Here is a 16,589-nt window from a genome sequence, read left to right on the forward strand (position 1 = left end):
ACACCAGTACCTCTATTTGCACATCATCATCTGCTCATTTATAACTCCCAGTGTTAATCTGCTAAATTCTAATTATTCACTCCTATGGCCTATTTAATACCTACCTCCTCATGCCTTTTGCACACACTGTATATAGACTTTCTCTACTTTTTTCTACTGTGTCATTGACTTGTTTGTGTTATTGGCTGTTCTTATTGTTTACTCCATGTGTAACTCTGTGTTTTTGTCTGTGTCACACTGCTTTGCTTTATCTTGGCCAAGTCGCAGTTAGAAATAAGAACTGGTTCTCAACTAGCCTACCTGGTTAAATAAAGGTGAATCTTAGTCCTGTATTGACTGGATCTTAGTCCTGTATTGACACTTTAGCTGTTTGATCATTCATCGGAGGGCATAGCGGGATTTCTTATAAACTTCCGATTAGAGTCCCGCTCCTTGAAAGCGGCACCTCTAGCCTTTAGCTCAGTGTGGATACTGGCTGTAATTCATGGCTTCTGGTTGGGGTATGTACATACGGTCACTGTTGGGGACGACATCATCGATGCACTTTTTGATGTAGCCAATGACAGATGTGGTGTAATCCTCATGCCATTGGAGGAATCCCGGAACATTTTACAGTCTGTGCTAGCTAAACAGTCCTGTAGCCTAGCATGGAATCAGGAGGATGGAATTATGGTCAGATTTGCCAAATAGAGGGTGAGGGAAAGCTTTGTATTCATCTCTGTGTGTGGAGTGTAGGTGGTCCAGAGTTATTTTCCCTCTGGTTGCACATTTAATATGCTGATAGAAATTTGGTAAAACTGATTTAAGTTTCCTTGCATTAAAGTCCACTGCTAATGGAAGCGCCGCCTCTGGGTGAGCATTTTCTTGTTTGCTTATGGCGGAATGCAGCTCATTCAATGCTATCTTGTGCCAGCCTCTGACTGTTGTGGTATGTAAATAAATAGAAAAATATAGATGAAAACTCTCTCGGTATGTAGTGAGTTCTGCAGCATATCATGAGAAACTCTACCTCAGGCGAGCTATAGCTCGAGACTTCCTTAGATATTGTGCACCAGCTGTTGTTTACAAAAATACCTAGACCGCCGCCCCTTACCTTACCAGACGCAGCTGTTATATCCTGCTGGTACATCATATAACCAGCCAGCATTATTTTGATATTGTCGACGTTCTGCCATGACTCTGTGATGCACACGATATTACAGTTTTTAAATCTCCAATTGGTAGTTTAATCTTCCCAATAACTGGTTCATTTTATTGTTCAAAGATTGCATGTTTGCTAGCAGAATTGAGAGGAGTGGGGTTTATTCGATTGCCTCCGACTTCTCTGAAGGCAGCCCGCTCTCCAGCCTCTCTTCCTCCGCCTCGTCTTCACGCAGATCACTGGGGTCAGAGCCTGTTCCCAAGGGAGCCATATATCCTCCTCCTCGTGCTCGTCAAAGTTGTGAAATAAGAAAAAGGATTCTGCTAGTCTGTGGTGAGTAATCGCAGTCCTGATGTCTAGAAGTTATTTTCCGTCATAAGAGACGATAGCAGCAACATTATCTACAAAAATAGTAAAAATAAGTTACAAACAATGCAGATAAAAATTTAAAAAAAAAACAATTGGTTGGGGGCACGTAAAACGTCTGCCTTTTGCTCCAGCGCCATCTTACAAATTAATGCTTGTTCTATGACAAAACCCATTATTTTTCCAATGTCAGATCTTATTTCTCCCCAGTAAGCTTCAATTGCGGGGCAGGACCAAAAGATATGAGAGTGATCCGCCCTTGATAGCCCGCATTCTCTCCAACAAGGGTGTTGGGAGCCAATTTGTTTTGATTTCAGTTTAGGTGTAATAAAGAAACGTATAACATTCTTCCAACAGAATTCTATCCAAGACCTTGAGTTGGTAGAGCTTAATTGAGTCGTAAATATGTTCAACCATGTTTCATCAGTTATTTAAATGTTATGTCCCTCCTCACATTTCAGTTTAATATAGAGTGTTTCTTTGAGGTTTCAATACCCAGGTAAAGATTTGGAATGACTTTTTTGATACTCTCTGTTACGTTCTACTTTTCAGAGTAAATAACTCAACGGACACACTAGAAAAGCTTAACCAAGTTTAATTCTTCCTAGAGGGTCGATACAGCTGTAATTCAGACACTTCCAAAGGAAGTGAATTCCACCTGTCCAGATCATCATATATTTTCTTGTTGATGGAAACGCAATTCTTGTCATCAAGTTTGGGTGTAACTTTTAGAAGATTCACTCCAAGATATTTAATGGATGAAGAGGTCCACTGGAAGTTATACCTGCTCTTCAGCTCTTGCTGTGGGGTTTAATTATATAGTAGGGCTTGGCTCTTGTGTACATTAACCACATACCCTGAATATGTTCCAAATGTTTGTAAAACATCCATCAATCAATGTACACTTGAACCTGGGTCTTTAATAATAAGATAACACCATCAACCAGCTTCATGAGGAATGGTTTTCCAACAGTCTTGAAGGAGTTCCCACATATGCTTTTTGGTTGCTTTTCCTTTATTCTGCTGCCCAACTCATCCCAAACCATCTCAATTGGGTTGAGGTTGCACGATAGTAGAGGCCAGGTCATCTGATGCAGCACTCTATCACTCTCCTTGGTCTAATAGCCCTTACACAGCCTGGAGGTATGTTTTGGGTCATTGTCCTGTTGAAAAACAAATTATAGTCCTACTAATCACAGACCAGATGGATGGCGTATCGCTACAGAATGCTGTGGTAGCCATGCTGGTTAAGTGTGCCTTGAATTCTAAATCAATCACAGACAGTGTCACCAGCAAAGCACCCCCACAGCGCTTCACGGTGGGAACCGCACATGCAGAGATCATCCGTTCACCTCCTCTGCATCTCACAAAGACACGGTGGTTTGAACCAAAACCTCAAATGTGGACTCATCAGACCAAAGGACAGATTTCCACTGGTCTGATGTCCATTGCTCGTGTTTCTTGTTCCAAGCAAGTCTCTTCCTCTTATTGGTGTCCTTTAGTAGTGGTTTCTTTGCAGCAATTTCACCATGAATGCCTGATTCACAGTTGATGTTGAGATGTGTCTGTTACTTGAACTCTCTGAAGCATTTATTTGGGCTGCAATCTGAGTTGCAGTTAACTCTAAGTAATTTATCCTCTGCAGCAGAGGTAACTCTGGGTTATCCTTTCCTGTGGCGATCCTCATGAGAGCCACTTTCATCATAGTGCTTAATGGTTTTTGTGACTGCACTTGAAGAAACTTTTTAAAAGTTCTTGAAATTTTCCGCATTGACTGACCTTCAGGTCTTCAAGTCTCTTGTTTCTCTTTGCTTATTTGAGCTGTTCTTGCCATAATATGGACTTGGTCTTTTACCAAATAGGGCTATATTCTGTATTCCACCCCTACATTGTCACAGCACAACTGATTGGCTCAAATGCATTAAGAAGGAAAGAAATTCCACAAAAACTCCATTTAACAAGGCACACCTGTTATTTGAAATTAATTCCAGGTGACTACCTCATGAAGCTGGTTGAGAGAATGCCAAGAGTGTGCAAATCTGTCATCAAGGCAAAGGATGGCTACTTTGAATAATCTCAAATATAAAATATATTTAGATTTGTTTAACACTTTTTTCGCTACTACATGATTCCATGTGTTATTTCATCATTTTGATGTCTTCACTATTATTCTACAATGTAGAAAGTAGTAAAAATAAAGAAAAACCCTGGAATGAAAAGGTGTTTATACTTATCACTGGTACTTTGTACCTTATGTTCACTGCCTCTTATTGTTTATCCTTGTAAAGATGGGTCCTGTCTTATTGCCTTTGCTAATGGCTCGATGTCCAAGGTGAAGTGCATGGGTGAAAGGTTACAGCCTTGTCTTGCCCCTTGTTCATTCATCTTTATTCTAGCAGTCGGACATGATTACAGTGTTTTAAAGCACTGTAATACTTCTTTGTTTGAACCAAATCTAGCCATAACTTTGAATAGATAATCCCATCCCACTGAATCAAATGCTTTTTCTGCATCTGGACTGATTAATATAGCACTTGTCTTACCCTGAGTGGTCAGGATGTGGTCCATGACATGTAGTGTTCTCCTCATCCTTGTCACAAGTCCGACCGAGGGTGGCTTCCCTTCCCGGTCGGGTGGTGCTCGGCGGTCGTCGTCGTCACCGGCCTATTAGCTGCCACTGATTGTCTTTCCTCCCCCCCTTGTATGTTTATTGGTAGCACCTGTTTGTGATGATTAGTTGGGCTTCTTTAGACAGCCGGCCCGCCTGTTTGTTGTGCGGGATTAATTATTGTAACCTTCGGCTCTGTAGTAGAGGAACGTGTTTGTTCCTGGTCGTGAATTTTCAGTTGTACATTTTTCATTCCCCGTGTTTGGGGCCGTTATTATTGTGAGCACCCTGTGGTGCTTTGGTGCATTAAAGAGCACAGCATAGCACTCTCTGTCTCCTGCGTCTGACTCCACACCCACGACACCCGGAGCATTACAATCCTGTCCTGTGTCTGTCTATTTTGTATTAACATCTTAGTGATCCCTTCCCATTCAAATCCCGTTAACGGGATTGATAAGACCAGTAAAATTGCAGAATGCCAAATTCAAAACAGAAATACTCATAATAGAAATTCATAAACATACAAGTGTTATACATCAAAATAATCCAGCCGCTGTGTCAGATTTCAAAAAGACTTTGCGGCAAAAGCAGACCATGCGATTATCTGAGGACAGCGCCCCACATACAATCACATGAAAATCAGATTTCAACCAGGCAGGTGCGCGACAAAAGTCAGAAATAGCGATATAATTCATGCCTTACCTTTGCAGATCTTCTTCAGTTGGAACTCCAAAATGTTCCAGAAACATCACAAATGGGCCTTTTGATCGATAATGTCCTTGTTTATGTCCCAAAAATGTCAATTTATTTGGCGCGTTTGATTCAGAAATACACCGGTTCCAACTCGCCCAGCATCCAACAAAGTATCTAATAAGTTACCTGTAGACTTGTTCCAAACATTTCAAACAACGTTCCTAATCCAACCTTAGGTATCCTAAAACGTAAATAATCGATCAAATTTAAGAAGGAATATACAGTGTTCAATACCGGATAAATACAACGTGACGCGCAATCCAGTTCACACGCACTAAACAGAAGAGTCCACTTGGCTTGACACTCACAAAGAACAGCCTCTAGTTCCTCATTTCTCAGGAACTAGGGGCTGAGTGGAGTGGAATCTAGTGGAAGCCATAGAAACTGCAATCAGGTTCCTATTAAATAGTGCTTCCCATAGAAAACCAATTGAAAACACAGTGAGCTTCCTGGGTGGTTTGTCCTCGGGGTTTCGCCTGCCAAATCAGTTCTGTTATACTCACAGACATTATTTTCACTGTTTTAGAAACTGTAGAGGGTTTTCTATCCAAATCTACCAATTCTATGCATATCCTAGCATCTGGGCCTGAGTAACAGGCACTTTACTTTGGGAACGCTTTTCATCCGGACGTGAAAATAGTGCCTTCTATCCCTAAGAAGTTTTTAAACCAGTTTTATCCCTGTCATTCAAATATGCTATAATCTGCTCCATTCTTTTGTCTATTATTGATGCATACAGTTTATCACCCATGTTAAGAATTGTGATAGGTCTATAGGAACTGCATTCCTTCTTATCTTTACGCTCTTTAGGATTTACAGATATTATGGCTTCTTTCCACAATGGTGGAAGATCCCCGTCCTGCAGAGTCCAGTTAAAACAGGCCAGAAGTAGATGTTAGTAGTTGTTATTTTATTTAACTAGGCAAGTCAGTTAAGAACACATTCTTATTTACAATGACGGCCTACCAAAAGGCAGAAGGCCTCCTGTGGGGACGGGGGCTGAGATTAAATATAAATATAGGACAAAACACACCTCACGACAAGAGAGACAACACTACATAAGGAGAGACCTAAGACGACAACATAGCAAGGCAGCAACACATGACAACACATCATGGTACGAAAACAACATGACAACAACATGGTAGTAACACAACATGGTAGCAGCACAAAACATGGTACAAACATTATTGGGCAACAAACATGAATCTTCTCTGAAGGCTTTGAACAATTCTGAAAGGAAGCCTTCAGTGCCTGGAGATTTGTTTGTTTTTAGATTAGATATTATATTATTCATTTCTTCAATGGTTATTTCTGAAGTAAGTCAATAATTTTGCTTTGTCCCAACTGAGGGGATATCAAGTGAGCTCAATAAATGCTCTATTGTCTGCCTTCTCTGGTTGCTTGTACAGATTTGTACCATATGATTCAAATGCATTTTGTATTTCATCCAATTTGCATGTAATCTTCTTTGATTTGGGGTCTTTTATTTTGACAAATGTATTCCGTGCTAGTCATTTTGTTTCCTTTGTGCCTGCTTCATAATATTGTTGTTTCAGAAACCTGAGCTTTTTCTCTACTTCTTCACCATAAATCTGGTAAATTTTCTGTTATAACTTTTGAATCTCACCTAATATAAGAGGGTCTGTGAAATGAATATGATATTGTTCTAAGCTTCCCAATGATTCCTGTAATTTCAGCAGTTTTGTCACATTCTGACCTTTATTTCCTTTGTTTTGTATTTATTTAGTATGGTCAGGGCGTGAGTTGGGTGGGCAGTCTGTTTGTTTTTCTAGGTTTTGGGTATTTCTATGTTTCGGCCTAGTATGGTTCTCAATCAGAGGCAGGTGTCATTAGTTGTCTCTGATTGAGAATCATACTTAGGTAGCCTGGGTTTGACTGTGTGTTTGTGGGTGATTGTTCCTGTCTCTGTGTTTGCACCAGATAGGACTGTTTAGGTTTTCGCACATTTATTGTTTTGTGAGTTATTTCATGTCTAGTTCCTTTATTAAAGAACATGAATAACCACCACCCTGCATTTTGGTCCGCTTCTCCTTCACCACAGGAAAACCCTTACAAGTTTCTGTGCTTTAATCTTTATCTTGAGAGATGATGTGGTATATTCCCTATCTGACGTGAAAGTCGCGCCATAGATCAAGCAGTCCTAAATCCTGTAATGTTCTATTGAACTTTTTAGCAAGCAGACAAATTTTCCTATTTTGATTTGTGCTGTCCAATTTTCAGTTTAAAATCATGTTAAAATCCCCTCCACAGATAAGAGTGCCAGATGTTTCTGTGGCAATTAAATCAAACACCTTCCTAAAGAAGACCATGTCACTGCCCGGGGGCGCATATTCATTAAATAATTAAATAATAATTAAATTCATCAAGGAAAACCAAACACCTCTCATCACCCTGAGAATTATATCCCCACAGTGAAGCATGGTGGTGGCAGCATCATGCGGTGGGGATGTTTTTAATCGGCAGGGACTGGGAAACTGGTCTGAATTGAAGGAATGATGGATGGCGCTAAATACAGGGAAATTCTTGAGGGAAACCTATTTCAGTCTTCCAGATATTTGAGACCGGGACAGAGGTTCACCTTCCAGCAGGACAATGACCCTAAGCATACTGCTAAAGCAACACTCGAGTGATTTAAGGGGAAACATTTCAATGTCTTGGAATGGCCTAGTCAAAGCCCAGACCATATGAGAATCTGTACACCAGCGGAACCAATCCAGCTTGAAGGAGCTGGAGCAGTTTTGCCTTGAAGAATGGGCAAAAATCCCAGTGGCTAAACCTGCCAAGCTTATAGAGACATACCCCAAGAGACTTGCAGCTGTAATTGCAACAAAAGGTGGCTCTACAAGGTATTGACTTCGGGGGGGTGAAAAGTTATGCACACTCAAGTTCAGTTTTTTTGTCTCATTTCTTGTTTTTTTCACAGTAAAAACAAAGTCTTCAAAGTGGGAGGCATGTTGTGTAAATCAAATGATACAAGCCCCCCAAAAACATATTTTAATTCCAGGGTGTAACAAAATAGGAAAAATGCCAAGGGGGTGAATAGTTTCGTAAGCCACTGTAGCAAGATAGTTTATTGCTGTGGCTATTCACCTTAGCTTGGTACACAACAAATTCTGATTGAGAGGAAGCATGAGCACCACCACCAATCAAACTACGCAACTTCCTACTGAAAAAGCCCATTACCATGACAAACTAGCGTAGCCATGTCAGCAAATTACTACAATCTGAACACACACAAATCTGATTTGGTCAATTGTAACTTGCTGTTTGGACAGTCTTTATTCCAAAACAAAACTGGTTTGATTATTAAGGCCTTTTGATTATTAAGGGTTCAAACCAGGTTCAGACTTCATGGTATGATAAGGGTCTAATAATCATCTCTCTCTGTCCAGGCCTCTGAGGTCAGCCCTGAGGGGAACCTTATGGACTATGGGTTCACCACAGTCGTTATCCGGGTGGTAGACCTAAACAACCACCCCCCCACCTTCTATGGGGAGAATGGACCGCAGAACATGTTTGAGATGACCATGTACGAACACCCTCCAGAGGGAGAGATCATCCGTGGTCTGAAGATCACGGTCAATGATTCTGATCAGGTGAGTTTTTCATAGCGTTCTCTTATGGACCGCTGATTGCCTGGCCGACACCAAGGAATTGAACATTCCTTTATTTGAAGTGTACCTACATAAAGAAATTAGAACACATCCATAAGCAGTATGAACATTTTATAAACGCTTATGTTAACCACCGCAAGTTTAAATCTAGAAACATTACTATGACATATATCAAATAAAACTTCCAATAGTTCTATAGATCACTAGAGTTGAATTCATCAAATGAATAAACATTTATGGTTTTTAAGACAGCAGCATCATACTAGGAAGTAATTATTAGTTGCTTGCAAAAGCAGCCACACTTTGAATATTGTACAAAATCTTTTTTACTTTTTGTTATTATTAATGGGGCTTGCGAAGCAAGAATACCCACTTTAAATCGTTGACATACTTAATCTTATTATTATTATTCTGGAATGCTACTTCTTTTAACCTCTCTAGGGTAGGGGGCAGCATTCGGAATTTTGGATGAAAAGCATGCCCAAATTAAATGGCCTGCTACTCGGGCCCAGAAGATATGATATACATATAACTGGTAGATTTGGATAGAAAACACTCTAAATTTTCCAAAACTGTTATAATAGTGTCTGTGAGTATAACAAAACTGATTTAGCAGGCAAAAATCCATTCAGGAAGTAGTTTTTGTTGGGTTTTGTAGTTTTCTATTCAATGCCATTACAGTATCCATTGACTTAGGACTCTATTTGCAGTTCATATGCCTTCCACTAGATGTCAACAGTCTTTAGAAATCGTTTCAGGCTTGTATTCTTATAAATGAGGGAGTAAGACCAGTCTGAACAAGTTGACCCTAACGTGACGCAGAGTTTTTTCAGGCGCATGTGCATTTCTTGTTTACCTTTTATATTGACAACGTTATTGTCCGTTTGAAATATTATAGATTATTTAGGCTAAAAAAACTACCTGAGGATTGAATATAAACATCGTTTGACATGTTTCTATGAACTTTACGGATACAATTTGGATTTTTTTGTCTGATTGTTTTGACTGAGTTTGAGCCTGTGGATTACTGACGAAAACGCGCTAACAAAATCTGAAGTTTTTGGATATAGAGAGATTTTATCGAACAAAAGGGACATTTATTGAGTAAATTAATGTTTTCACCGTATGAAGATCATCAAAGGTAAGGGATTAATTTTATCTCTATTTCTGAGTTTTGTAACACTTCTGCTCGTCTGGTTACTGTTTGTAATCATTTGTCAACTGGGCTATGTTCTGGGCTAGGTATGTTCTGGGCTAGGTATGCTTTCGCCGAAAAGCATTTTAGAAATAGGACACTGTGGTTGGTTTAACAAGAAGTGAATCTTTAAACCTACAGTGCCTTGCGAAAGTATTCGGCCCCCTTGGACTTTGCGACCTTTTGCCACATTTCAGGCTTCAAACATAAAGATATAAAACTGTATTTTTTTGTGAAGAATCAACAACAAGTGGGACACAATCATGAAGTGGAACGACATTTATTGGATATTTCAAACTTTTTTAACAAATCAAAAACGGAAAAATTGGGCGTGCAAAATTATTCAGCCCCTTTACTTTCAGTGCAGCAAACTCTCTCCAGAAGTTCAGTGAGGATCTCTGAATGATCCAATGTTGACCTAAATGACTAATGATGATAAATACAATCCACCTGTGTGTAATCAAGTCTCCGTATAAATGCACCTGCACTGTGATCCGTTAAAAGCGCAGAGAGCATCATGAAGAACAAGGAACACACCAGGCAGGTCCGAGATACTGTTGTGAAGAAGTTTAAAGCCGGATTTGGTTAGAAAAAGATTTCCCAAGCTTTAAACATCCCAAGGAGCACTGTGCAAGCGATAATATTGAAATGGAAGGAGTATCAGACCACTGCAAATCTACCAAGACCTGGCCGTCCCTCTAAACCTTCAGCTCATACAAGGAGAAGACTGATCAGAGATGCAGCCAAGAGGCCCATGATCACTCTGGATGAACTGCAGAGATCTACAGCTGAGGTGGGAGACTCTGTCCATAGGACAACAATCAGTCGTATATTGCACAAATCTGGCCTTTATGGAAGAGTGGCAAGAAGAAAGCCATTTCTTAAAGATATCCATAAAAAGTGTCGTTTAAAGTTTGCCACAAGCCACCTGGGAGACACACCAAACATGTGGAAGAAGGTGCTCTGGTCAGATGAAACCAAAATGGAACTTTTTGGCAACAATGCAAAACGTTATGTTTGGCGTAAAAGCAACACAGCTCATCACCCTGAACACCATCCCCACTGGAAGAAAACCTGATGGAGTCTGCAAAAGACCTGAGACTGGGACGGAGATTTGTCTTCCAACAAGACAATGATCCAAAAAGATAAAGCAAAATCTACAATGGAATGATTCAAAAATAAACATATCCAGGTGTTAGAATGGCCAAGTCAAAGTCCAGACCTGAATCCAATCGAGAATCTGTGGAAAGAACTGAAAACTGCTGTTCACAAATGCTCTCCATCCAACCTCACTGAGCTCGAGCAAGGAGGAATGGGAAAAATGTCAGTCTCTCGATGTGCAAAACTGATAGAGACATACCCCAAGCGACTTACAGCTGTAATCGCAGCAAAATGTGGTGCTACAAAGTATTAAATGAAGGGGGCTGAATAATTTTGCACGCCCAATTTTTCAGTTTTGGATTTGTTAAAAAAGTTTGAAATATCCAATAAATGTCGTTCCACTTCATGATTGTGTCCCACTTGTTGTTGATTCTTCACAAAAAAATACAGTTTTGTATCTTTATGTTTGAAGCCTGAAACGTGGCAAAAGGTCGCAAAGTTCAAGGGGGCCGAATACTTTTGCAAGGCACTGTATGTAAAGTATGTTTTGTTTTCTGAATTTTTATAATGAGCATTTCTGTAATTGGATTTGGCGCTCTGCAACCTCACTGGATGTTGGCCAGATGGGACGCTAGCGTCCCACATACCCCAGAGAGGTTAAACCATTTAAACTAGAAACGCCATTCAAAGGTTAAAAATGGGCTGGATTGAGTTGCTTACATCTTTAATACTTTTTAAACTACACTGAAAAAATGTATAAATACAACATGCAACAGTTACAGTCATTTTAACCTGTCTAGGACAGGTTCCGCTAGTGGAAACACTAACCAACAGCCAATGAAATTGCAGTGCGCCAAATACAAATCAACAGAAATCTAATAAATCAAATATCTCAAACATACAAGTATTAGGCACCATTTAAAATATAACATTTAAAATATAACATTCTCATTAATCCAGCCACAAAAATGCTTTACAGCGAAAGCGCCACAAACGATTATGTTAGGTCACCACCAACTCACAGAAAAACCCAGCCATTTTTTCAGCCAAAGAGAGGAGTCACAAAAAGCACAAATAGAGATAAAATTAATCACTAACCTTTGATGATCTTCATCAAATGACAATCATAGGACTTCATGTTACACAATACATGTATGTTTTGTTCGGTAAAGTTCATATTTATATCCAAAAATCTTATTTTACATGGGCGTGTTATGTTCAGTAGTTCCAAAACATGCAGTGATATTGCAGAGAGCCACATGAATTCACAGAAATTATTAATGTTGATGAAAATTCAAGTGTTTTTCATAGAACTTTTTAATGCAACCGCTGTGTCAGATTTTTTTTAAACTTTACGGAAAAAGCATAATCTGAGAACGGCGCTCAGAGCCCAAACAGCCAAAATAAATATCCGCTATGTTGCGCAGTCAACATTAGTAATAAATAGCATTATAAATATTCACTTACCTTTGATGATCTTCATGCACTCCCAGGAATCGCAGTTCCACAATAAATTTTGTTTTGTTCGATAATGTCCATCATTTATGTCCAAATAGCTTCTTTTGTTAGGGCGTTTGGTAAACAAATCCAAAATCACGTTCAGGTACAGTTGGACGAAAAGTTCAAAAAGTTATATTACAGATCAAAGAAACTTTTCAAACTAAGTATAGAATCAATCTTTAAGATGTTTTTATCATAAATGTTCAATAATGTTCCAACTGGAGAATTCTATTCTCTGTAGAAAAGCAATGGAACTAGAAATACCTCTCATGTGAAATGCGCGTGACTGAGAACGAGGCTGCTGGCAGACCCCTTAGTCAAACAGCTCCCATCCGGCCCCCCTTCACATGAGAAGCCTGAAACAACAGTTGACATCTAGTGGAAGCCTTAGGAAGTTCAACATGACCCATATCCCACTGTCTCATTCGACCCCCCTTCACATTAGAGTCATCAGACAAAGTTCTATTGACTGTTGACATGTAGTGGAAGGCGTAGGAAGTAAAAACTCATCCACATTTCGCTGTAATTTCAATGAGAGCTTGATTGAAAATCTGCCACCCCCAGAAAAATACAAACAGGAAGTGGAATTTCTCAGGTTTTTGCCTGCAGAATGAGTTCTGTTATACTCACAGACATAATTCAAACAGTTTTAGAAACTTCCGAGTGTTTTCTATCCAATACTAATAATAATATGCATATAAATGAGACTGAGGAGCTGGCCGTTTACAATGGGCACCTTTTCATCCAAGCTACTCAATACTGCCCCTGCAGTCATAAAAAGTTAAATAAATTCATTAGGTCCTAATCTATGGATTTCACATGACTGGGTAAACAGATATGCATCTGTTGATCACAGATACTGTACCTTAAAAAAAGTAAGGGCGTGGATTAGAAACCCAGTCACTATATGGTGTGAACTGCATTTGTTTCATAAACAGGCTTTTGATTGTGGCCTGTGGAATGTTGTTTCACTCCTCTTCAATGTCGATCCAGAGCATCCCAAACAAGCTCAATGGGTGACATCTCTGGTGAGTATGCAGGCCATGGAACAACTGAGGCATTTTCAGCTTCCAGGAAGGATGTACAGATAATAAAGACATGAAAACATATAATTGTTTGTGTGTTATTAGTTTAAGCAGACTGTTTGTCTATTGTTGTGACTTAGATGAAGATCATATCAAATTTTATGACCAGTTCATGCAGAAATCCAGGTAATTCCAAAGGTCCAGGTAATTCCAAAGAAGAGGGGCGGGGGGGGTATGCCTTATGATTAACGAGACGTGGTGTGATCATAACAACATACAGGAACTCAAGTCCTTCTGTTCACCTGACTTAGAATTCCTCACAAACAAATGTCGACCGCATTATCTACCAAGGGAATTCTCTTCGATTATAATCACAGCTGTATATATTCCCCCCCCCCAAGCAGACACATCGATGGCCCTGAACAAACTTGATTTGGCTCTATGTAAACTGGAAACCACATATCCTGAGGCTGCATTCATTGTAGCTGGCGATTTTAACAAGGCTAATCTGAAAAAGAGACTCCCTAAATTCTATCAGCATATCGTTTGCGCAACCAGGGCGGGTAAAACCCTGGATCACTGTTATTCTAACATCCGCGACGCATATAAGGCCCTCCCCCGCCCTCCTTTCGGAAAAGCTGACCACGACTCCATTTTGTTGCTTCCAGCCTATAGACAGAGACTAAAACAAGAAGCTCCCGCCCTCAGGTCTGTTCAACGCTGGTCCGACCAATCTGATTCCACGCTTCAAGACTGCTTCGATCACGTGGATTAGGATATGTTCCGCATTGCACCCAACAACAACATTGACGAATACGCTGATTCGGGGAGCGAGTTCATTATAAACTGCATTCACGATGTTATACCCACAGCAACGATTAAAACATTCCCAAAACAGAAACCGTGGACTGATGGCAGCATTCGCGCGAAACTGAAAGCGCGAACCACTGCTTTTAACCAGGGCAAGGTGATCGGAAACCTGACCGAATACAAACAGTGTAGCTATTCCCTCCGCAAGGCAATCAAACAAGCTAAGCGTCAGTATAGAGACAAAGTAGAGTCGCAATTCAACAGCTCAGACACAAGAGGTATGTGGCAGGGTCTACAGTCAATCACGGATTACAAAAAGAAAACCAGCCCCATCGAGGACCAGGATGTATTGCTCTCAGACAGACTAAATCACTTTTTTGTTTTTGCTCGCTTTGAGGACATGGCCCGCTACCAAAACCTGCGGACTCGCCTTCACTGTAGCCGACGTGAGTAAAACATTTAAACGTGTTAACTCTTGCAAGGCTGCAGGCCCCGACGGCATCCCCAGCCGTGTCCTCAGAGCATGCGCAGACCAGCTGGCTGGTGTGCTTACGGACATATTTAATCAAACCTTATCCCAGTCTGCTGTTCCCACATGTTTCAAGAAGGGCACTATTGTTCCTGTTCCCAAGAAATCTAAGGTAACTGAGCTAAACGACTACTGCCCCGTAGCACTCACTTCCGTCATCATGAAGTGCTTTAAGAGACTAGTCAAGGACCATATCACCTCCACCCTACCTGACACCCTAGACCCACTCTAATTTGCTTACCGCCCCAATAGGTCCACAGATTACGCAATCGCAACCACACTGCACACTGCCCTAACCCATCTGGACAAGAGGAATACCTATGTGAGAATGCTTTTCATCGACTACAGCTCAGCATTTAACACCATAGTACCCTCCAAACTCGTCATTAAGCTCAAGACCCTGGGTCTCGACCCTGCCCTGTGCGGGTACTGGGTACTGGACTTCCTGACGGGCCGCCCCCAGGTGGTGAGGGTAGGTAACAAAATCTCCACCCCGCTGATCCTCAACACTGGGGCCCCACAAGGGTGTGTTCTGAGCCCTCTCCTGTACTCCCTGTTCACCCACGACTGCGTGGTCATGCTCGCCTCCAACTCAATCATCAAACTTGCGGATGACACCACAGTGGTAGGCTTGATTACCAACAACTACGAGATGGCCTACGGGGAGGAGGTGAGGGCCCTCAGAGTGTGGTGTCAGGAAAATAACCTCACACTCAACGTCAACAAAACAAAGGAGATAATTGTGGACTTCAGGAAACAGCAGAGGAAGCACCTCCTTATCGACATCGACGGGACAGTAGTGGAGAGGGTAGTAAGTTTTAAGTTCCTCAGCGTACACATCACGGACAAACTGAATTGGTCCACCCACACAGACAGCGTTGTGAAGAAGGCGCAGCAGCGCCTCTTCAACCTCAGGCGGTTGAAGAAATTTGGCTTCTCACCAAAAGCACTCACAAACTTCTATAGATGCACAATCGAGAGCATCCTGTTGGGCTGTATCACCGCCTGAGGCGGCAACTGCTCCACCCACAACCGTAAGGCTCTCTAGAGGGTAGTGAGGTCTGCACAACGCATCACCGGGGGCAAACTACCTGCCCTCCAGGACACCTACACCACCCGATGTCACAGGAAGGCCATAAAGATCATCAAGGACAACAACCACCCGAGCCACTGCCTGTTCACCCCGCTATCATCCAGAAGGCGAGGTCAGTACAGGTACATCAAAGCAGGGACCGAGAGACTGAAAAACAGCTTCTATCTCAAGGCCTTAAACAGCCACCACTAACATTGAGTGGCTGCTGCCAACATACTGACTCAACTCCAGCCACTTTAATAATGGAAATTGACGTAAAAATGTATCACTAGCGACTTTAAACAATGCCACTTAATATAATGTTTACATACCCTACATTACTCATCTCATATGTATATGTGTATATACTGTACTCTATCATCTACTGCATCTTTATGTAATACATGTATCACTAGCCACTGAGCTGAGCTGAGCCACCAGAGCTGCCAGAGCAGCTGCCAGAGCCACCAGTCTGTCCTGAGACGCCAGAGCCCCCAGTCTGTCCTGAGACGCCAGAGCCCCCAGTCTGTCCTGAGACGCCAGAGCCGCCAGTCTGTCCTGAGACGCCAGAGCCGCCAGTCTGTCCTGAGCCGCCAGTCTGTCCTGAGCCGCCAGAGCCGCCAGTCTGTCCTGGGCTGTCAGAGCCGTTTGTCAGCCAGGACCTGCCAGAGCCGTCGGTCAGCCAGGACCTGCCAGAGCCGTCGGTCAGCCAGGACCTGCCAGAGCCGTCGGTCAGCCAGGACCTGCCAGAGCCGTCAGTCAGCCAGGAGCTGGCTGACCACAACCACACAACTACTGACCACAACTACTGCCCACAAGTACTGACCAAAAACGATTGACCACAGCAGCAC

At 41.6% G+C, this 16,589-nt stretch overlaps 1 protein-coding gene across 3 annotated transcripts in view; it reads left to right on the forward strand.

Annotated features, from left to right (window-relative positions):
- The window catches only part of LOC112224051 (cadherin-related family member 1-like), a 165,522-nt gene that overhangs the window by 58,352 nt on the left and 90,581 nt on the right, over positions 1–16,589 (forward strand). For all 3 annotated transcript variants that reach the window (XM_024400118.2, XM_024400117.2, XM_024387333.2), the window contains one exon: positions 8,285–8,488. In XM_024400118.2, the coding sequence (XP_024255886.1) occupies positions 8,285–8,488 (204 nt within the window). The remainder of the gene's footprint in view (positions 1–8,284; positions 8,489–16,589) is intronic.

The sequence above is a fragment of the Oncorhynchus tshawytscha genome, linkage group LG25 (genome assembly GCF_018296145.1).
Source record: "Oncorhynchus tshawytscha isolate Ot180627B linkage group LG25, Otsh_v2.0, whole genome shotgun sequence".
In the NCBI taxonomy this organism is placed as follows: Eukaryota; Metazoa; Chordata; class Actinopteri; order Salmoniformes; family Salmonidae; genus Oncorhynchus; species Oncorhynchus tshawytscha.